At 38.3% G+C, this 23,339-nt stretch overlaps 1 protein-coding gene across 5 annotated transcripts in view; it reads left to right on the top strand.

The window, feature by feature from the left end:
* Positions 1-22,337, top strand: part of PLEKHA1 (pleckstrin homology domain containing A1) — a 54,713-nt gene extending 32,376 nt beyond the window's left edge. For 2 of the 5 annotated variants that reach the window (XM_004751790.3, XM_045068451.1), the window contains 7 exons: positions 1,729-1,854; positions 6,110-6,253; positions 7,999-8,067; positions 14,508-14,572; positions 15,211-15,274; positions 17,050-17,139; positions 19,957-22,337. In XM_004751790.3, the coding sequence (XP_004751847.1) occupies positions 1,729-1,854; positions 6,110-6,253; positions 7,999-8,067; positions 14,508-14,572; positions 15,211-15,274; positions 17,050-17,139; positions 19,957-20,268 (870 nt within the window). In that variant the 3' untranslated portion in view covers positions 20,269-22,337. Of the gene's footprint in view, positions 1-1,728; positions 1,855-6,109; positions 6,254-7,998; positions 8,068-14,507; positions 14,573-15,210; positions 15,275-17,049; positions 17,140-18,588; positions 18,660-19,956 lie in introns of all 5 variants that reach the window. The other 3 variants (XM_013055735.2, XM_013055734.2, XM_013055736.2) reach the window with 3 other exon arrangements.
* Positions 22,338-23,339: the final 1,002 nt, after the last annotated feature.

Below are 23,339 nucleotides of genomic sequence, written 5' to 3'. Positions count from 1 at the left end.
TCTTAGAAGAATGCTAGAGGCATTCCGTGGCAGGGTTCATTTCTCTTCCTGTTTCCCTCACTTTTGTTTCTGCCAGTGACCTGCCTCATAGTGTAAGTATGGCTGGAGGCCTGGGGAGAAAGCCTTGTGGGGAAGCATTTCTAAGGGAGAGGCAGGGGAAAGAGTGGAGTTGAGGAAGTCAACCAAGAGGCAAGTTGGTATATCCATAAATTAGATCCATAAAGTATATCCATAAATCATATTTATGTGGATTGGCATACGCTTAGACACATGTAGAGCATGTTTACCAATATTTCATGTAGCTCTGTCCACAGACACCGCTGTCCGCCTGCTCTTCCGCAGACGTGGTGGGCGAGCACAGCTCTGGCAGCAGTGTTTCTCAGGCTGGTTTCTGAAGCCCCTGTCTCAGAAACCTCTGGAATTCCTGCTGAAAGTGCCCCCTTGTCACACCACTGAGGCTTCACAAGTCAGAATTTCTGGGTATGCAGCCTGGGAATCTGAAGGTTTCAATAATGTTCCTGGCTCATACTTCATGAATGTTAAAGCTTAAGAAACCACACTGCTTTGGAATCATTTTAATAAATGGCTTGGGTCTATGACTGTAATGTGATTATTGTCCCCTGGAGCTGTGCCAGTGTCCTGTTAACAGGGATTAACTGTATGGCAGGCAGGTTATTTAATTTTAAATGTTTTTACATTACATTTATGGTGCTTATTGGAAGTATTTGTCATGATGTTTCTGAAACTGCAGAATCCTCAAATGCCCTTTAAATCAGTGGCAAGGTTAACTATCATGCTTAACATCACATCAGTGCCAAGCATATTTTATTACGTTTTGTTCATAGCCAAGAAAAATCTATAATTCAAAGATAGACAACATGCAGCAGTCTATTGATAGAACTAGTGCTTCGCCAAGTACTTTGTTTCTGGATTAGGCCACATAAGAAAAGCTGAAGCATAGGTTAAACATTTGTGATGCCTTTGATTGAGTCCACTTTAGTGAGATACTTGTGAGTGATTTATCACTGATACAAGTATTGGAATTTCTTTTAAAAATTTCCAACACGCTTTAAGTTATATTGAACATTTTGACTTCTAGTTTAAGTATCTTACTCTTTTTTTTCCTGCTGATTTTGGAATCATCCCCTGAGTCAGTCTTTCACCGTTTACTGAATATCTACTATGCTCTCAGTAGTAGACTGTTCTAACAGTAATGATGCCTTGCGCTCAGGGGTGCCGCAGAATCCTGGGTAGGAATGGCGGACAGGGAGAGATAACATAGAGCTATAACCCAATGTCAAGTTCTTTAATAAATAGGAGGTATAGTATAGTGGCTGACTATATAAGAGAGTTACACGAACTTAAATAGAACATTGTACAGCCAGGATCTAAACCTATGTTTCTTTGGGCCTCTGAGCCTCTGTTTTCTCACTGAGAGAGTGAAGATATACGCCTTACGCATAGGGTTGATCAAAGGATTAAGTGGGAGAAGGTATGAAATAGTAGCTGCCGAAGTAAACACTCAGTAAATGGTGGCTGTGTCTGTCAAATGTTACTGAAACAGAAATATTAGTGTGAGAACTTAAAGGGGTACACACACACACATTATACGTAGTTTTCATATATGTCAGTTATATGTAAGTGGATGATTAGTTGGATATTCTGTGATAGAAGAGGGTCTCCTAAATAATGCTAGTTGCAGAATGATTCATTTACATATTATTTTAGGTACCAAAGCAGTCAGACTCACAGCCTCATTCTGATAACCTAAGTCGCCAGAATGAAAGTGGGAAGAAGCAAGTGTCTTACAGAACGGACATTGTTGGCGGAGTGCCCATCATCACCCCAACTCAGGTAACGCATTGGTTCGTCTACTGTGTGATGCTTTACCCACTGTGTGGTGATTTTCATGTTATAAAATAGAACATCTTTACTGAATTAACACAGTAATTAATTAATTTTAAAAATCTAGTGTTGGTTTCTTATTTCAAAAGTATGTGTTTATTATGAAACATTCAGAATCGCAGATACACAGCACTTAACACTTTTCATGTTTTCTCTGAGCCTTTCTCCTTTTATGCTTTTGTCGCCAGAAGTGGAGATACTTTGTAAACAGCTTTTTCCCCTTATATCTCAAACATTTTCCAAGTCATTAAGTATTATTCTACATCACTTTTAATGACTGTAGTCCTTTTGCCGTGACTCTACCATAGTTTACAAATCCTTGTTGTTGAATAGAGTTCCTTTTCCTTTTGTAAACAATATGAGTAGGAAAAGCCCGTTTTTTCTCCCCCACACTACCACACTCAGCATGCTGCTGGCATCGGAAGTGTGGGGTTCTGCGATGCTGGCTGGGTGTCCTGCGGTGTAAGTCAGTTTTGACATTCAGCCTGGAATCCTTAGGTTAAGGGTTCAGTCCTCCAGGACTCCCCCTGCATCCCTTCAGATGCCAGTTGAAAGTCCAAGTTATTACCTGTGCTTCTGATCGATGGGCTTTAAATTGGATGTTCCCATGACTTAGTGTCCAGATTTGAGTTATTTGCTAGAGTGGCTCCCAGAACAGAAGAAAGCAGTGTATTTGCTGTTTGCTGGTTTGTTATAAAAGGATATGATAAAGGATGCACATGAACGTCCAGATGGAAGAGAGGAGAGGGGCGTGAAGCCTCAGTGCCTGCTTTGGGACTCTCCTAGCACCTCCCAAGTGTTCACCAATCCAGAAGCTCTCTCATGTACTTTTGGGATTTTTATAGAGGCCTCATCATGTAGGCATTATTCAGCTCTGTTCTAGCCCCTCTCCTCTCTCTGGAGAATGGCAGGCGGGTCTGAAAGTCCCAAGGTTCTAGTCATGACTTGGTCTTTCTGGTGAGCAGCCTCCATCCGGGAGCCCGCCCAGAGCCACCGCGTTAGAACAAGAGATGCCCCTAGTGCTTATCATTTAGAAATTTACAAGGATCTTAGGAGCTGTGTGCCTGGAACCAGGGACAGAGACCAATAGGTATTTTCCATTATCCATAAATGCTATGATGAACATTCCTAACCGACTGAGCCACGCAGGCGACCCCTGTGATGCACATTCTTGTAGCATAAACTTTAGAGACATGGAGGATTGTTTTTTAAAGGATGAAGTCCTGGAATGAAATGCCACATCAAAGAGTTTGCGAATATTTTTTAAACCTGTTTTTCTGCAGCCTGACCTAGATGAGCCACACAGAAAAACTAGAATTTTGACTCTGTTCTGTCACACAAGTGGCAATCTGCTAAGTCATATCTCATTTGGGTATTATGAAAAATAGAAATTTATAAAAAAATTTTTGAATGAAATTAAAACTTTTGAATGACCTTTAATTTCTCATGTTGCTGTTGAATGACTGAGTTTGTAATACAGACTGAATTACCAGCTATTGAGAAACTCCGGTCCAGAGGTAATGGATTGCTGTTGCCAGCTTTGGGCACTTTCCTTGTCTCTGTGCCTGTTTGGACTGAGAGGACTTTAGCACTTCATAAACCTTGTAAATCGTTTTATGCGCCATATTTTTCAGGTCTTCTGTCAGGGAAGGGTCATAGTAGAGAGTCTTAACTCATTAATTAACTTTCTTTATTCTAAAGAAAGTGTGCTTTCTTTATTCTAAATTAAGGGTATATTAATGAACAAAAAAAAATCATGCTCTTGTGGGAGCTTACATTTTTCACCAGAGTTGGGTAAAAGTATAAGCTAGTATTGTGTTTGTATGTGTACTTCTAAAAAAAGTAATGATTTTAACCTCTAAGACTTCTGGTTAAGATAAAACTATACTAAGTTGCTTTCACCTGTCTTAGTCTTATGCTGATATAAGTGGTAAGACAATTTGTCTGTAGCAATATTAAGATAGTAGTTTGTATCTCTGGCTGTTTTGATATTTTACAGAATTAAGATTTTGTTGTGTTTTAATTTTGGTGTATTCAGTGTGTTCTAAGATTCCATTGCAGCTGCCATATTAAATTTTTTTTTACTTTGCTTTTTGTAATACAGCTTTTTAAATTTATAAAGTATTTACTCATTATAAAAGCCCTTAATTATTAAATTATCAAGAAAGTGATAAATCTTATTTGTGTGATTAATTTATTCAGTGATTATTGGGTTAGTAGCAGTTACATGCTGGGATTACAGAATTTACATACATAATTCTTGCTGTCGACCTGTCTAAAATGGATAAAGGTTGAAAATTCCTCAAGTTGAGACTTGAGCATTGGTTTTTCTCCTGAAATTTAAGAGTTCTTCAAAATACATGTTTGGTTGATTTGGGATTCTAGATTATAATATGTTGCACACTATAAATAAACAGAAGCCAGTGCTTTGGGGACCATGAAAACACAAGTGTAGTTAGATCTTTTTTTAAAAAGCACTGGACTTGGCATGTAAAACAAAACAAAACCCCTGCAGAACTTTTAGATTCTTTTTTTTCTATTTTCTTTTCTTTTATTTCTTTTCAGTGTTCCAGAATTCATTGTTTCTGCACCACACACAGTGCTCCATGCTATACGTGCCCTCCATAATCCCTACCACCAGGCTCACCCAATGCCCCACCCCACTCCCCTCCAAAACCCTCAGTTTGTTTCTCAGAGTCCACAGTCTTTTGTGGTTTGTTTCCAGCTAGGAGAAAATCTTCTGGCAAGGAGTTTTTAGATTTGACAGCAAAACTGCAGTCCATCAAAGGAAAAATTGATAAATTGGACCTCATCAAAATTGAAAATGTTTGCTTTGTGAAAGAGGATGCAAGGAAAGCTACACACTAAGTTAAGGAGATATTTGCAAGCCACATATTCAACCAGGCACTTGTATCGAGAACATACAAGGAACTATCAAAACTTAGCAGTGAAAAAATAATCCAACTAGGAAGTGAGCAGAATTCACGAACAGAGATTTCACCAAAAGATAAAAGATAGACATATGGCAAAGGAGCTCTAGAAAGGCTTCTCACTGTCATTAGTCAGTAGGGAAATGCAAATTAAGACCGCAGTGTGGTATTACTGCACACCTCTCAGAATGACTCAGATACGAGTAATACAAGTGCTGACTGCTGACAAGGATGAGGAGAAGCTGCATCCCTCCTACATTGCTGGTGGGAATGTATGACCACTCTGAAAAGCAACATGGCAGTTTTTTAGTAAAGTAAGCTTGTGATTACTATACAACCCAGCATATGTACTCCTAGGCATTGCTCCCAGAGAAATGGAGACTTACGTTTACATAAATCTGTACACGAATCTTCATAGCACTTTTATTCCTATAGTCCAAAACTGGGAACAACTCAAATGCCCTTTAACAGGCAAAGACTTAAACAGCCCATGGTATGTCTAGACCATGAGAGCTACTCAGCAGGAGGAAGGAACAGACTAGTGACACAGGGAGCAGCCTAGACGAGCTTCCTGGGAAGGGTTCTGATCTCATAAGGTCACATACTGTAGGATCCATTAAATCCTATTGCCTGACTGTCAGAATAATTAAGATGGAGAACAAATTAGGGGTTACCAAGGGGTTGGGCATAGGGACTCTATAAGGGTAGCCCAAGGGAGCCTTGTAATGGTGAACACCTCTGTATATTGTTGTGGTGATTTTACACAAAGCTGCATGTGACAGAATTGCATAGAATGATTCAGACACAGAGACGGATGAGTGCATTAAAACTGGTGAAATCTGAACGAAGTTTGTAGGATGTTCCAGTGTCAGTTTTGATAATGTAGTATAGTTGTACAGTTTCCCTGTTGGGGGAACTGAAGGGTATATATAACCTCCTGTATACTTTTTTTTATTTCAACTTCCTATATTAGTGAATGTGTATAATTATTTCAAAATCAAAGGTTCACCCCCCTTCACCCTCTATCTCCTCCCACCCCCCAAAAAAGCACTGGGAGCAGACAAGAGAAATAGAGATCTATGGTTTTTATTATTGATGTGAATGTTATGATGAAGTACCTCGAATTATTTAGAGAACTCTTCAAAATTTGTGTTCCTAACTGAACTAAGATTAGATTTTAAGATTTTTTATTAGAATAACAACATGAAATTCAACTGTGCCTTGAAGCTAAACAAGCAAGAAAAGAATTTCTTTATTTGCCTTTTTTTTTTTAGAAAGAAGAAGTAAATGAATGTGGTGAAAGTATTGACAGAAATAATTTGAAACGGTCCCAAAGCCATCTTCCGTACTTTGCTCCCAAGCCACCTCCAGACAGTGCGGTCATCAAAGCTGGATATTGTGTAAAGCAAGGAGCAGTGGTGAGTACCTTAATGGGGTATTTATGGGAATAATGAAAAATGAGTCCTCTGGTAGCAAACTCGCAACATACCAGCCATGTGCTTTTTTTTTTTTAAGATTTTTAAAAATTTATTTGTCAGAGAGAGTGAGCACAGGCAGACAGAGTGGCAGGCAGAGGCAGAGGGAGAAGCAGGCTCCCTGCTGAGCAAGGAGCCCGATGCGGGACTCGATCCCAGGACACTGGGATCATGATCTGAGTCAAAGGCAGCCGCTTAATGACTGAGCCACCCAGGCATCCTGCTTTGTTTTTTGGAAGACCCAAAGTCAAAGACCAGTGAGCTGAGGAGTCAGGATATAGAATAGGGGTGGCTGTATGTTCATAACTCAGTGTTATTTTCTTGGTCTGTGATTAGCTGGATAAATTAATGCTTATTACCGCTGACCTTTAATCTTAAATCTGCTTTCCTAACAGCTTATCCCAGAAGGCTTTCCTATTGATTTTTCCTCCCTCGAGAGTGGGTCAGAGAAAGAGAGCTCTAGCGGGGAGGTGCAGGAAGAGAGGAGGCAGGGCTGTGGGAAGGCTCACTCACTCGGTGTTGGGCTGACCTCAGTCGAATTTTCTGTGACCTTGATCTTCTTATTTAACCTTTCAGTCTCTCAGTTTCTTTTTAAGGAAAATTAGGTTATAAAACCTACCATCTGAAGATTTTTTTTTTTTGCAAGATGTAAAGTAAGGTAGTATTAACACTGCACCTGGGCCTTAGTAAGGGCTGGTAAAGGTTAGCCAGATCCTCTCATCGAATCAGACCCGTGGGTGGGACATTGTAGGAAGAGCAAGTAAATTTACCAGTATTTCTAAGGTTCCATAGTACTTTTCCAAAGTTTGTCACTCTGTATGTGAACCAGATCGTTAGAATTTCATGAGAAAATAAACTTTAAAGTTTGAAAATTAAAAAAAAAAATTCTGTGAGTAAAGAAATACTTCAGATTCTACTGGCAGTTTATTTGACTTCACTTCACTTTCTGGCAACTCTAATTAGCTTAGGTCAGCCATGGAAAAGTTCTTGTCTCCCTAATCTACTGACCTTTAAGCCGAGGGAAATGAAGGGGAAGGTTGAGAATCTGTCACCATAGGTCTACAGGTAAAGTCAGAAATCTCATCAGGCAGTGACTCGCTTGTGTTAATTAGGGCTTTTAGGGAGACATTTCTTTCTTTTTGTTTTACTCCCAAGTCCAAAATAACAAACAACCCTTAGTGATGTTGAAGTGCTTTCATGAAAACTGTATTTCGGTGACAAAAAAATATTTGTACAAATGGGTTCAGTTTGTTAAGTATTTGATGCTTTACTACTAAGTATAAAGTACCTAGAGAAAGATTCTTGTGTTTTACAGATCTTACAGAACTTAATGTGGTTTAATAACATTTCCTGTGCTGGCTCTTGAGCTCTTGATGGCATTTACTTTGTGGGGTTGGGGGGTGGGGAAGTGCCTTTTTTTCTTTTTAACTTTTAGAGAATTGAAAATATGAAACCATAGTATAAATTACATTGTACAAGCTGAAAGCTAGCCACCAACGTTGACTTAGGAACTCAAGGCCAGAGTAGCGAAAGAGATGAAGTTTCATGTATGTCCTCCTCAAGGGAGGGTAGTGAGGTTTTTCAGGGCTTGACATCTCTGATTTTGGGCTCATCAGAATATTTAAGTGGCTGCTAATATTTGACATTCTTAGAAACAGAAGTCTTATGTCTGTGTTCATCCCTGGTAGATGAAAAACTGGAAGAGAAGATATTTTCAATTGGATGAAAACACAATAGGCTACTTCAAATCTGAACTGGTATGTTGCTCCGTCATACATGTTGCCTTGAAATGTTTGAGCAGAGTGTTAAGGCGGTGGTGATTTTAAGTGTGTGTGTGTGCGCGTGTGTATGTGTAGTTTCTTGTCCTGTTTTCTATTTTTAAAAATAATTCTGGTTTTGAGAGCTACATATATTTCAGTTTATTTGATTGTGATGTTTTAATGGTAATGTTGTAAATAAATCTTAAATAAAAAGATTGTATCTTCAAAGGCATTTCACCTTGAAAGAATTAAAAATATCAGAACTCCTTAGTCTGTAGATTTCCTCTAAAGGGGAGCTGGAGGAGATTGTAGGAAGAATTCAGTCTCTAAAAGTCAGCATTTTAACGCTGTATTTCTACAGAGTTATAAATACAAAGTTTCTGTATTTTCTTCTTGCCCTCTCTTGATATTTTTTTCCTGTTTCAGATTGACTTTTAAGTTTCCTCATATAAGCCCTTTTTATTCCTATCTGAAGGTGGAATCAAATATTGAAATTCTCTCTTTTACTTGTTTGAGTAACACCCTTATTTAAAATATTCTTCTCACATAGCCCAAGTTCTGCAACAGATTGTTGGGATAATTTGAATGCTTTTTTATACCTTACATGTCTGTCCTGGCTCTTCCTGTTTTATGGGACCTTTGAGTAGGGATCATGTACTTTATTTGCATGAAGGCACCAGAACAGTCCTATCCGGTAGAACTTTCTACAGTGATGGAAATGGTCTATATCTCCGTTGGCCAGGTTTACTGGCTACATGTGGCTGAAGAGTGCTGAAAACATGGCTGGTATGACTGAGGAGCTTGGCTTTATTCAATTCTAAAATTAAAACCATTTTAATTTAAATAATTACACATGGCTTGTGGTACTGTATTGGACAGGAGAGTACTTAGAGAATAGGAAAGGAATATTTTGAGGTTCATCTCAGGTGTCTGTTCTTCTGCGAAGTGTTTCAGACTCTAGATTAAGTGCCTTCTCCCTACACATCATGGTGCCCATTGCCCACTTGTATCCCAGTACCTCCCGCTGTGTTTTGTAATTACATGCATACTTGTCTTTACCAGTTACTTATGTGAGCTTCTCGAGAGCAAAGATCTCTTTTATATCCTTTTTATGAACACAGCACCTGGTACTTGGCAGATAATGAATAAGTGTTTTTGAATATTCAAATGGAAATTGGCATTGCGTAGCAAGAATAGCCATTTTAACATGGGTATTTAGCCTTGCTCAGACGTCAAATTGTAAGAGCCTCAACTGGAAATAGTAGTTACTTGGCTCAAAAAGTATCAGACTTGGTATCTCAGAAGGCTACACGTTGCCTGATTAGTAAGTTGACGCATTGCTTTTAATAAATGACACTACTCTTATGCAACAGATATTCGTTGAGCCCTCCATGGCTCTTGTCCTGGGAACTGGGAATGAAGAGAATAGTTAGTGATGTTCTGACCTTCTTCAGGAGTTCAACTGTGCCAGAGAAACTGACATGTACCCCTATCATCCCTAGTGATTACAACGAGACAAGAACTGTTATGCAAACATTTATTAAATTTTGAAAACCTGCATATAGACATAATGCTATAAAACTTGAGATAAAAGAATACCGAACTAACAGAGGAGGGAGGGAAGTGACAGCTGTGTGTATGTAGGACTGTGTTAAGCATTTAGAAAACATAGGTAAGGCTAGAATCTGTAAATATATCAATAGATAAGGGGTACATTTCCCCCACATTTGACATTTCTGAAATCTTGGGGTGTCTTAGAGTTGCTGCAGGCAAGGGGCGGTCGGGCAGCAGTTCTGCGGTAGTTGGCATCACTTGTGTGCGCACAGCCCCTTGCATAAGATCGGAAAACCCCAGCACCAGATCCTGCAGTGAAGAAAATCTCAGGGATACAGTGGGGCATTCTTAAGAGATGCTGCATCCCCAACACTCTTTTTGACACAGAGAATGGTATGGAGTGAGAAACGTTGACACTGATGGCTCTGAGTCAGAAAGTGATTCAGAAGAGCTGGAATCTGAATGTGAAGTTTTAAAAAACCTTAGCCAATTTGCTTATGTACCTCCATAGGCTCAAGAATACCAGATGATAGGGACACCTGGGTGGCTCAGTAGGTTAAAGCCTCTGCCTTCGGCTCAGGTTATGATCCCAGGGTCCTGGGATCGAGGCCCACATCAGGCTCTCTGCTCAGCAGGGAACCTGCTCCCCACCCTCTCTCTGCCTGCCTCTCCGCCTGCTTGTGATTTCTGTCTGTCAAATAAATAAAATCTTAAAAAAAAAAATGACAGATGATAAAAATTGATGTTTAGCTTGGAAAAGGGCTCTTTTATAAAACCTTTTGATCATCTAAAAGTTTAGACAGAAAGTAGATAGAATAGTATTCGGAACCCCTGTATATTCCTTACCTGGATTTTGTAATTATCAACACATGGCTAGTTTTGTTTCTTAGGTACCACTTCCTACTACCCCTTCATATTTTGAAATAAATCCTAGACATAGTATTTTCTCTGTAATTATTTTATGTATGTATTTATTTACAGATGTAAATAAATATGTAATTTATGTATGTATTTCTAAAATAAGAGGAGTTAAATGCTTTTTAGTAGGTATGAAGGATTTAAGCACACAACTGAAAAACTAGAGAAAATATTTGTAATATATATCAGGGAGAAAACATTAATATCCCTAAAGAATCTTAAAAATTGAGGGGGTCCTTTCTTACCCTCTACTCTCTTCTCCTCCCATGAGTCCCAAACAATTCAGGCCTACAGTTTTTAGCTGAGGCAGATCAGTGTAGGTGTTCGTCTGCCAGGAGCAGAAGAACCGGAGTAGCCTGGTGTCAGCAGTTACAGCCCAAGAAGGATGAGGCCATCCTCTTGGGGGTTTTAGCCCAACATAGTGTAGGGAGAAGAGCACATCCACACTGGGAGAGAGGGTGGTGGCAGAGAGAAGAGAATGTGGACGTGCGTACTTATTGATAAAATAAGGAAATATATTAAAAGCCAAGTTTCTGTCAAAAAAGGGAATAATAAATATGGAAAAGGAGAAAACTTTTATATTAGATTGGAGTTGATGTGAACATTTAACATATGCAGGTAGATGTAGAATTAAATATAGATGTAAATGTATTCATGTGCTTATGTATATATGCATCGAATATACTCTGTAGCTCTGTGCAGCTGGAAAAAACCCACCCTTTTCCACTGAAAGGAACCTAGACTCCTGGAGAAATGGCGAGATACCAAAGCTTGAGACCGGAGAAATGAACAGAAACTAAGACTGCGATGTCTTGTATCAGAAAAGAAGTACTCATAGAATGCTAGGGACATGTCAAAAGGACCCAGAATCCAACTTGAAAACATTGCACTTTATCATGTTGGGGGCATTTTGAGCATCAAAATAAGTGATGTTGGTAACAGATTATTGCCTTTTGAATAAAGTAGGAGTCCATGAACCCACATAGATATAAATGAGTGTATGCATGAGTCTGTATATGTAAGATGAGGAACCAGAGATCACAAAGCTTCAAAGTCCCTGTCTACAGAATACACATTAAGTACAAAAAGGGAAATAGTAACTTTACAGTGACAGAATTACCACTGTAATCTAAAGTCAGATACCTCTCTAACCAGTTATCTGAGTAGAGCGGAGCTCATCAGTGGTGAGAGGAATTCAAGTTATTTACCACCTGACAGGATAGCTTGAGAAGGTTGTGGCCTCATTTCTGTGATGTTCCTGCCAAAGACGCCTAACCTGAATTTAGACTTTAGGAAGGATCAGACACACCGAAATCCGGAACCTTCTCCAGAATAACTGCCCTGCCCTGGAGCCTTCAGTAGAGTCAAGACTGTGGGAGTCAAGAACAGCTGAGGAAAAGAAAGATGAAGTGAGTAGATGTAGCCAGCGATCCCGAACTGAATTCTTCTGTTTTAATAAAGGACATTCGGTGGACACTTTCCTGATTTCCGTAGTTGTATTGTGATAAGAGGGATGTCTTCGTGGGAAATATACTGTAAAGTGAAGGATCATTGGGCCAGGTCAGCAGCTCCTCTGAAATGGTTCAGGAAGGTCAGGTCTCTGTGTTGTGTTATCAGCCTTTGTCTAAGTTTGTGGTTGGTTCAAAGTTTACGGAGAGAAAACCAAGGGGGAAAATATCTGGTTGAAAAAGAAGTAAAAAAAAAAGAAAAAAGAAAAAGAAGTAAAAGATATGAATAGACATTTCATCTACGAAGAAACTTAAATGGGCTTTAAACGTATATGAGATATTCCGCATCACTCATACTTAAAGAAGCGTAAGTTAAAACCTCAGAGAAATATTACTTCTCATCTCTCATGAGAAAGCCATGGTTGAGTGAAGAGATGGGCAGTCCTCTCCCCCCAAAACAAGTGTAAGGGCTATTCTCTAACAAAAGGAATGTGAACTCTTGGAGAGATGGCAGATTTCAGAACAAGCTGAGTCCAGAAAGTAAATTGTGACAGAAGATAAGGAAGTGGCTCAGAGGATGATGGGGATATGCCAAAAGGACGCAAACCCAGCTTGCAGGGACTTCCAGTGCCCCAAACTCACACAATTTGATCGCCTAAACAAATAATGATAGGAATGGATTACAACCCAGAGAATAAAAATGAGTGAATTTTTATTCATTCATTAATTAAATGAATTAAATGGGAGGAAAACCATTTCCTTAGAGCAAAATTCTAGCTACCATATGTAGATGGATTGATGGGGTTAGGGGAAAAAAATCACTGTTGGCAGCTACTGTAGTAATGGTTTCAGGCAAGAATTCTTCGAGTTCGATAAAACTAGTGGACAAAACAATGAAGGAAAACTAGGTCTTCCATAGGCTCCAAGTATCTTCCCACAAGATGATAACGACAGAGGAGACGAGGATAGCTTTCTAGTTCCTGGCAAACGTGACCGTAAGAGATGAGGACTAACATCCTCATTATGGGACACACCACTCTCATGCACTCCCTGAGAATGATGGGATGAGAAGAACATATTTTACCGGTCGTTTCCCTCCAAAACTTGACAGCTTGAATCCAAGCATGGTTCACACCAGGCAAGTCCAAATCAAGGGACATTGTACAAAATAACTGGCCTGGACTCTTGAAAACTATAAAGGTCATGAAAGAGAAAAAAAGGACAGCAGAACTCTTCAACAGTCAAGGACATGAAGAGACATGATTGTTAAATACAAGGTCTGGTTCCAGATTGAACCCTGAAGCAGAAAAGCCATGGTTTTCCTGTTTTTGTCAAGGATACTGCTGGGCAGTTAATGAGCTCTGAAGATGGTCTGTAGATTAGATAACAGTATTGCAGCAGTGTGGAGTTTGTGGTTCTCCTAATTGTACCGGGGCTATGTAAGAGAACATCCTTGTTTTAGGAAATCTGCACTAAAGTATTCAGTAGTAAAGTACATCCTAGCTATGACTTGCCTTCAGACATTTCAGGAAAGGTATATGTATATATAGCATAGTCACATATATGAACACAAACAATGATTTAGCAAGTGTAAAATTTTAACATCTTGGAGAACAGGGTACTACATATACAGAAATTCTTTGTATTATTTTTGTAAACCTTTTGTGGTCTGAAATTATTCTAAAATGAACTATTTTGTAAAACTTAAAGATTCGTGATTTCTTTTTAAAAGTGTTCTGGCATGGTTTAGTTTTTTCTTAGTGCTGCATCAAATAATGGTATGTCTTAATCTTATAGTGTGATATTCAGTGAAATACAGCATATAATATTTCATGAAATGTATAGTATAAATGTGCTATTAGGAACTAGTTGTGTCTTGTATCTAGTTTTGTAACCTTAGTTGAGGTACTTAATGTCTGGGGCTCTGTTTCCTCTGGTGAATAGTAGTACATGCATTGTGGGGTTGTGGGAAGTTTAAGTGAGGTAATGTGTTTAAAAACTAGCAGATGTCCTGGCACTTCGTAAATGTTCAATAAGTTGTGCTTGTTGAAATAATGTATTCATATAAAAGTGATAGTCTTTAAATGAGAAATGTAATTCAAAAAAGCTGGGTATTTGCTACTCTGGTGCCTTCTGTATTTAAAAAACATTCCAGAAGAGGAAGCATTACACCTGCGAGGCACATAGGAGTCCATCGGGGGAAAGTCTGATGGTTTAATGGTTTAATGGCTTTTAGTAAGCTCCACCATCATTAAGACCAGAAATAATGTGAATAAGGGTTATATGCCAGTTTCCTTGTTTCAAACTACGGTGTGTATGTAGTTTGGTTTTTTTTTTCGCTAGCGTTTGGACTTTTCTGATACTAGATGGTTCAGGAGGGTCTTAGGTCTTAGGTCTTCGGTCTTAGATGTGCTTCAAGAAAGAAGCACAGTTTTCACTTGGATCTCCAAGTAAGACAGCTATTTCTTAAAAGGATTTTAAGAACATACCTCATGTATCTGTTTGCTTTTTTGCCAGGAAAAAGAACCCCTCCGTGTAATACCACTTAAAGAGGTTCATAAAGTCCAGGAATGTAAGCAGAGGTAAGCACCAGCTCTCACTTAGTTCCTGGCACAACTTATCAATACTCAATATTGCCTTAGTTTGATTGATGTGTACAGATGATATTTTTCTGTGTTATTTCTAGGGTTATTTTTAACTCTTCTTTGTAGTTGGGATATGCTTAAACTTACAAAATCTTCAGATTAAAGTATTGAGATATTTTTTGTTTTATTTGAAAACTGAAAGTTAAGAAACAATCCCTAGGCATATTAATGGGAAGGAAAAAATTTAATATGAACAACTTCTATCGTATTTGACAGATTGATTTATTACTTATTTTAGTATTTGGAAGTTGCTACATAATAGGGCTTTGTAAGAAAAATGTGTTAACTGTGCCAGTGTGTCTTTGAGCAGACTGACTAATTCGCCATTGAAAACTTTGAATTTTATACTTCTCTTAGGAATCTTAAAAAATATATGTATAGCTATATAAAATTTGTAAAATATAATGCAAGAATAAATTGAAAAAGTTGCTAATTTGGTTTTGCTAAATTATACCAGTATTTTATCTCTATTTATTCTCTTACTGACATATATTTGGTACTAGATAAACAAGTGAAAGAAACACTATCCAACAACTGCTATTTACGTGCAATTGGACGTTTGTTTTTGTTGACAGTGACATAATGATGAGGGACAATCTCTTTGAAATTGTAACATCGTCTCGAACTTTCTATGTGCAGGTGAGTTTGGAGATTATGGATCCTCTTACCAAGAGATTAATAATTTTGGAGGTGAAGTAAATATAAATAAACTTGTAGCTTATGTGAATAAGAAAAGAAAAACATGCTAGCTGTAATTCACAACTTAAAAAAAAGTTATGGGGCACCTGCGTGGCTCACTGGGTTGAGCTTCTGCCTTTGGCTCAGGTCATGATCTTGGTCCTGGGATCAAGCCCCACATCAGACTCCCTGCTCAGTGGGGAGCCTGCTTCCCTATCTGTCTCTGCCTGCCTCACTGCCTGCTTGTGATCTCTCTCCCTCTGTCAAATAAATAAATAAAATCCTTAAAAAAAAAAAAGTTACATGTAAAATTATTGGTAGGTCATTTTAGCAAATAGGGCTCTCTTTGTTCTGAGTGGCAGAATAGAATTAAATTGTATTTGTGGGAAGGGAAGTGCTGTTTTAATTTAGATGCTGACTTTCAGTTTGGATTATTTTTGCACATACTTTGGAATTTTGATTGTGTCATTTTTGGTAATGTTAGAAACCGGGTCTAAAATACCCATAATAAAAACAGACAGTGGAGCACACAGGTGGGAGACAGGCATCCTGTATTTAAGTTTAAAATACACCTTTTACTTACACAGCAAACTAGTTAGATTGAAAGTTTTTTTTTAAAACATTTGTTTTTGTTTTATAAAAGTTACATATGATGATTGCATGAAATTGGGAAAATATAAAAAATATGAAGAAAAGGATATAAAGCACACAAAATCCCACGTTCAGGAAATCATTCTTATTTTAATGCCTTCTTAAAGGTGTATATTTTTATAACAAGTGGGGTCTTATGAAGTACACAATGTTCTATTCTGTTGAATGTATTAATAATCTTTTTTTCCACATCACTACAAATTCTGTAAAAACTTTTTACAGCTGCACCATGTTCTATTATGTGAATGTTCCGCAGTTCAACTGTTTCTCTGCTCCTCTAACTGGTTATTTACATAGTTTTGTACATTTACTATGATAAATAATGTGGTGGTGAACATTTTTGTGCTTAAGTCTGCCTTGATTTCTCTTTAGGTTAAGTTTCTAGATCAGGAATGGCCATCAGAGTATCAACGTTTTTAACCCCCCTTTTTTTGCCACATTGATTTCTAGATTTGTGCTTCACCTTTCCTGATTTGAGTTTTTCCTTTTAAAAGTCCTTGTTACAGTCATTGGTTCAAAAGAACATGTTGTGACTTAAAATCTTTGGACACAAGTAAAAGGCAGGATCTCTGTTTAATTGGATTTAAAGTCATAGTAAAGTTTTAAATTCACATTGGGAAGCAAGGTCCTATCAAGGAATATGCTACTTTGGAATATGACTACCAGAGTTTCAGTATATAGTGTAGTACTAGAAAAGACTTCTAGGAGAGTAATATACAAAATGATGTCAACATGTTTTTTAACCACACAATTACATGGATACTCTTGTAACAGACAGTCTAGCAGTAGATAGAGCGAGTTGAGGTTTGTCTTTGACTTCTTCCTCTCATCTTCGCTCCAGAAGTACTCATGTTGACGCTTTTTGATGTGTCTGATCTTAAAATATCAGGTGTCCAACTCTGGTCTCTATAGTAACTTCCCCTCAAAACCTGGCTTTAAAAAGTGATTTCTAAAATTTTTTGGAAAGCATTGCCTTGGAATGATTTTGTTGTTGACTCTGTAATTTACCAGAAGGGGCACACTGGATCTGTAGACATAGGAGCTGATTTTGAGGACGAACTGACTGAGTCCTTTCTCTCCCTTAGGCTGATAGTCCCGAGGAGATGCACAGTTGGATTAAAGCAGTCTCTGGTGCCATTGTAGCCCAGCGGGGGCCTGGCCGATCAGCATCTTCTGTATGTTCCCTGTTCTCTGGGGTGATACTCCCTAAGGCCCCACCCCCCGCCATCCTGTCGAGTTATTTTCCTTCCTCTCCCCCTAATCCTTCTGGTTTCGTTCTGTATTGAGATTTATTTGCATGTTGACTTTCATACCAATTGGACTTGCAAAAAATAATCCATTTCTAATTTAATGCTTCCTTGTAGTGTTATGTATACATAACTTTCTGTGCATTGTATTGTCTTAAATGCACAAGCAGGGCAACTAAAGAATGAACATTTCCTTGCTTTGTTTTAGGAGTTCTTACTTGTCACAAGGTCTAGATTTGTTACAACTTGACAAATTCTTAGTATGGGATGTGGCCTAATCCTGTAAAGCACCTGAGGTTGTAGCATTACACAGTTTGCTGAAAGCCTCAATTTCCTCTTCACTCCCTCTAATTTTAGTTAAGGATTATTTTAACTTACTAGTGCCCTAAGACCTTTGAGCCGCTGAACCCAGAATTAATACGATTTCCTGTTCTCAGCCACTATTTTCCATTGCATAGTCTCATTTTCATTTTCTGGTAGGGTAATTTAAAAACCTGCCGCTTTTCACTATCAGAATTGTCTTTGTGGTAATATGATAATAAAATTGAAATGTTAAACATTTTCAGAAATAGGAAAAATGTTTTTAATTTATCATGTTTAAGAACATCGTAGGAATAAGATTGGGCTCTAGAATACCTTGGTCAGTGGTCTCTCATCTCTACTGAGGAATAGAAAAAAAATTTTTTTTAAGATTTTTTTAAATTTATTGGGATGGGGACAGGGAACACAAGCAGGAGGCACAGCAGGCAGAGGGAGAAGCAGTCTCCCCGCTGAGCGAGGAGCCCAAGGTGGGACTGGATCCCAGGACCCTGGGATCATGACTTGAGCCGAAGGCAGACGCTTAACCTTCTGAGCCACCCAGGTGTCCCGAGAAAAAAAGAACATTAAGTGTCTTGAAATGTAGCACTTCTGTCTGCAGAATGTAGTCTCACATGTAGCATGAAAGCCTTTATTACCTTCTACAGATTTGTTGTTAATGCCAGATGTTCTGCACGTTTGTATTTTTCTAGTAATAATTCTGTCTTTTAATAGTTTCCTGGTAGTAATAACTACAGATCAGTAAATACAAGTCCAAGTTTCTCACTTCTTAAATTTCTCTCCTTATATCCTTTTTTGGAATATCTTAGAAGTCACTTTCATAGTATTAATTTTGTAACTGCCTGTGTTTTATGTGACCTTTCCGGCTGCCAGGTATGGGACTTTCTGCAAAACAGTGTCTTTGGGAAGAGGAAACATTGGAGAAGGGCACCTGTGTTTTGTGCTTTTGTGGTGGGGGCAAAGTGGACTCTCTGTCTGTAACTGTCAGCAGAACTTTCTCTTTTCCTCCCTCTCCCCAGTATAGGTTAACTCTAATCTTAGCTTTGCACTGTGTTCCAGATGCGGCAGGCCAGAAGGCTGTCGAATCCTTGTATACAGAGGTATACATCAAGAACTGGTGAATGCAGCACGTATGTGGGCTCTCACGCAAACGTGCCTTCTTACTAGAGGGCCCGGACTCACTCACTACTTACAACTGATCATAGAAAGTTGAGTTAACCAAACTGCCCTTTGCAGTTACCGTAACTGACTTTGTCGACACTAACGCAAACTACTTCACTGCAGTCATCCGTTTGGATATGCATATTTAAACAATAATGAAAAAGATAAATCATGAAAAAATGGAACCTTACTAATTGAAAAAGTCACATTAAGCTGTCTTCTAAAAATTAGTTTCCTGAATTGCCACAAGTTTCAATTTCTGTATTTTATGTATTTTGAAATTTTTTATACTATACCATTTAACCGCACCCTTGTTCTAATAATATATGCAGACTCGTGCATGCATATACATTGGATAAACTCTACATTACTATACTTTGCATGACATTTTAAATCTCAGGTGAAGTTTAGCCAGCTCCTGGGAATCTCTAGTGTTTTGTCAATTTGTAGCACTTTGTTTTCAAAGCCGCTAGTGTCCCATGGGACCGCAGTATGCTAGGAGCTGTGTGGCAGGGCATTTGGGATGGTCATGTGAAGGCTGTCCTTGATTAGCAGCAAATCAGAATTAAGATTCACAACTGGTAGCTATTTCTCCAGTTTTAATAAATGATCAAATATGTACCCTTTGCTGCCTTTAAGACCTTTAACCGTATGAACGTATGACATACTCAAAACTAAGTAAGTGCCCTGAAAGGAACAGTGAAAAGCCTGCGCCGCTACTGGTTGCAGCAAAATTCAGGGATGAAAAACTAAATTTGTCAGACTGTCAGAGAAAGCCGTAGGTTTGGCAAACAGTGAGTTCCACTTACTAAAGAAATACGGCCTTTCCTTTTTTACATTCTACATTTTAATTTTTTTATCTTCCTAAAATATGTGGGAGGATTCCTAGTCTTGATTGAGAAGATGCTGTTAAATAGGATGGCAGAGCCGCTAGGCCCCCTTCTTAAACACAGTTCGGTTGCAGCTGGAGCCCTGCATCCCAGGGTAGGCTGCCTGAGTCTTCAAGTGGCAAAGCTTTGGTGACAGGACTGGTTTCTTAGTGGAAATGGTTGTCGACTGTCATGGCTTTAACCTCACTTCTAAAAATGCATTGCTTTGGGAAAGAACTTGCACATGTATGCTGCATGGCTCATGCTTCTGCTCTGTGTGTGTGTGTGTGTGTGTGTGTGTGTGTTTCGTTTGGTTTTCAGAGAAGAAAGTCTCACACTGAGTTACTAACTCTGTCGTTACTGTTTGCCTGCATCTGACCACCACCCGTCTTTGCAGGAGCATCCCAGCTGTGCTTCCGAATCCAAACCCGCTTGCCGCTCTGCCAGCGCAGCCGCCAGCCCACATTCCGCAGCCTCTCGCAGCAACTCTTTGGTCTCAAGCTTTACCATGGAGAAGCGAGGATTTTACGAATCTCTTGCCAAGGTCAAGCCAGGGAACTTCAAGGTCCAGACTGTCTCTCCAAGAGAACCAGCTTCCAAAGTGACTGAACAAGCGCTGCTAAAACCTCAAAGTAGAAATGGCCCTCAGGAGAAGGACTGTGACCCCGTGGACTTGGATGACGCGAGCCTTCCGGTCAGTGACGTGTGAGACGGAAGCGCGTGGAGCCTCACCTGCCTCCTCGGCCCTTCTAGCCAAAGATGATAGAGGACGAAACGGTTTTTAATACACATATTATACTGCCTCTTTGATGTACTCTTTATAAGCTGGTAAACCAAGAATCTAGGGAGTGGCCAAATTAAATGTAATTTCTTTAAAAAAAAACACACAACACAAGAAAAAAACCTGTTTCAGTATCAACTGTCTGAAGCTTCGTGTGCTCTCTTTTGGGTGATGAAAATGTGTGTGTGGTATTTTTTCCTAGTGAATTTGACAGTTTAAATGTTTAACAACTTAAAACATTAAAAATGCATATTAATTATTTTGGTTGTTTTTAAAATGCTACTTAGATTTCCTATTAGATGCTTGATATTTACATATTCTTACTGGTGAATATTATTGAATGAAATATTGTCAGACTAAGATATCTAAAATCATGATGTCTTTGGTGCTGTAAAATTTATACTACAGTATGGACAGCTTGGAAACGATAACCATCTCTGTTGCTCTGGGCATTAAGGTGAGTGGCCAGTGTTGCGTAGAGGAGATCATTGGACCTGTTAGTGAGGGTTGTAGGTTGCATGAGGTGGAAACTAGAACTCACACAGCTGTGTCTTCGACATGAGTTGGAAAAAAACCTGGGGCTTGCAGCAGTCTTTGCTTTTATGAGACAGTGAAAATGATTTGGTGTGAAATTTCTGGGTGATCTGATTTTCATATCAAGGTTTTATAAATAGTTCTTATTTCTATATTTGGATCAGTGAAAGACCTCAAGTTTATATGTCAAGACATTCTGCCCTTAGCTGTGTGATTGCAGCCTCCCCTTTTGTCCCTGATTAACCTCATCTTGTTGGAGGATGTTGTTGGAATAATGTGCTCAGAAGTCCTACATGATCAGTTTTTAACATTGGGATAAAATTAATTTTCAGTAGCATAGTTGAATGTGCTCAATAAGATATCTTCTCATGGTCAAGATGCCAGGATGCTTTTATTCTTCTACGTGTGCAATAGAGATGTAAAACACAAATTTGAGTATACGTTTAATCACGGGGGTATCGTAAATGTCAGCACCATTCTAAAAACCCTTCGTTTCAAGCGTTGAGTAATAGACCAGTTTGAAGTACCATTTTTACAGTTGAGTCTTAAACATTTGCTTTAAGAAACTAGTCTTGAATTTCACATGCTGCTATTTTTATGATATTTTGCCATCTTACTGTGCTGTTTTGTTTTGAATTCATGTGTGTCCCTTTTTCTCCTTTGCATTTCCTAAGATGATGTCTGGTTTGAGAAAAGGAGAGAGATTTCCTACTACAGTGGTGGGGTCCAGAGGTTACCATCTGTTATAGGGGAATTATGGAATCAGTTTAAAAATCTAAATGCATTAAGTGCACCACTCAACTTTTTTATTCATAAGCTAATATTTTAAAGTTGTATTTCTATTTTTTCCTTTTTTGCAGCTACATTGGAAAATGGTAGATGCAAAGTTTTAAGTAGCTATCACTTTTTCTGCCAATGTATCCATTATAATGGCTCTTTTGAAAGTTACTTTTTCATGAACACACCTAAGAAATCTTGTGTAGACAGTTTGCAATATTCAGGAGCCTCATGCTTTTTTCTTTGGTACAGCTTCTGCATTGCATGTCCATTTTAGCATATTTTGGTATTGGTAATTTGATATATTTCATAGTGGCAAAATACTGGCTCTATTTTGGGACTTTTTATAGAACTGCCCTTGTATTAAGTAGCATAGGAAAATGTTCTTGTGATTGTCAGGGTCTCCTCTAATATTTATCTCCATACTTTTATAATTCTATGAAAATTATTTAATTATTTTAAAACTTATACTTTTCTTGTAAATATGTCACATCTGAATTGTCAAAAAATCACTTTGAATACCTTAATATTTGCTGCATTTTTTTTTCTGTATATATAACATGTCTTCTTTCAGAATGGGAATGTACATGTGCTTCCCAGTGTTTACTTTTATGTCTGTTATCTTTATAATGTCAAACTGGTTGAACACTGTAATGACTTGAGAATAAACTCAAAATTCTAACTTACATCTCGTTTTGTTTGGGTCCGCTCTGGTGTGAACAGGTAATAGAATTAGTACAAAATATAGGTGATTGACTGGAAGTTACATATTTAAGGACAGACTAATTATTTGGTAACCTTTGAAAGGCATAGTTTGATGTATCTGTACAAGGAAAGATGACTGGTTTTGGGGAAAAGGGCTTGCTTATTTTGCTTCCCTAAAGCAAAAGAAAAACATGTCCTCAAAAGTACTATGATACATGTCGGCTTCAAAGCATACTCTGAATTGTCCAGGCTGCTTTTGCTCTGCTTGGTTATTGGTTAGACTGGACATGGCATGACCAAAGCGGGGGGGCAGAGGGCATTTTAATTCTCAGAGGGGCCGTTGTCATGTTAGAAGTTATTTTTTTCAGACCCACTGTTGGTAACGGAGAGTCCGTGTCTGCTATATAGGCGGCATCAAATAATGATGGAATTGGATGAAGGCCATCTCTTAGTAATCTTTATTAACTGATACAACTTAATTTCCTTTCCCTGAAAAGTATTTTAAATTCTTTTAGTTTTTAAAAAGACCCAAAACAAGAAAGTTCTAAACTTTGTTGCTTTCACAAAAAAAGAAATCCCTTTCTCAGCCTTTTTTTTTTTCCCCTTCTAGCTGCATTTCGGGAATTTTCTTTTAAGTGGTTCTCGTACCTTTATCAAAACAACAGTAGGTGAGGCAGGAAATACTTGTATTAAAAAGTGCAGAGACATAACAAATTAATACCAGATTTGGTAAGAATTTTCCTTGTCTTTCTACGGGTATGACAGTCTACATCAGACGTGATGAAAATACACTTGATGGGTTTGTATTTTCCATTTGCAATCTTATCCATGTTATACAGACCCCAAATTAATTATTTGTATATTTTTATTTTTTAATGATTTATGAAATTATATTTTTGCAAACCTCAGCTAAGACTTACTGAAAATATTACTGAATTGGGGTTAGCATTTACAATTTTGAGTGATAAAATTAGTATTCTATT

This window comes from Mustela putorius, unplaced genomic scaffold (assembly GCF_011764305.1).
Source record: "Mustela putorius furo isolate JIRA1106 unplaced genomic scaffold, ASM1176430v1.1 tig00003909_pilon_pilon_pilon, whole genome shotgun sequence".
NCBI classification, from domain to species: Eukaryota; Metazoa; Chordata; class Mammalia; order Carnivora; family Mustelidae; genus Mustela; species Mustela putorius.
This window is presented reverse-complemented; position numbering and strand designations above follow the sequence as displayed.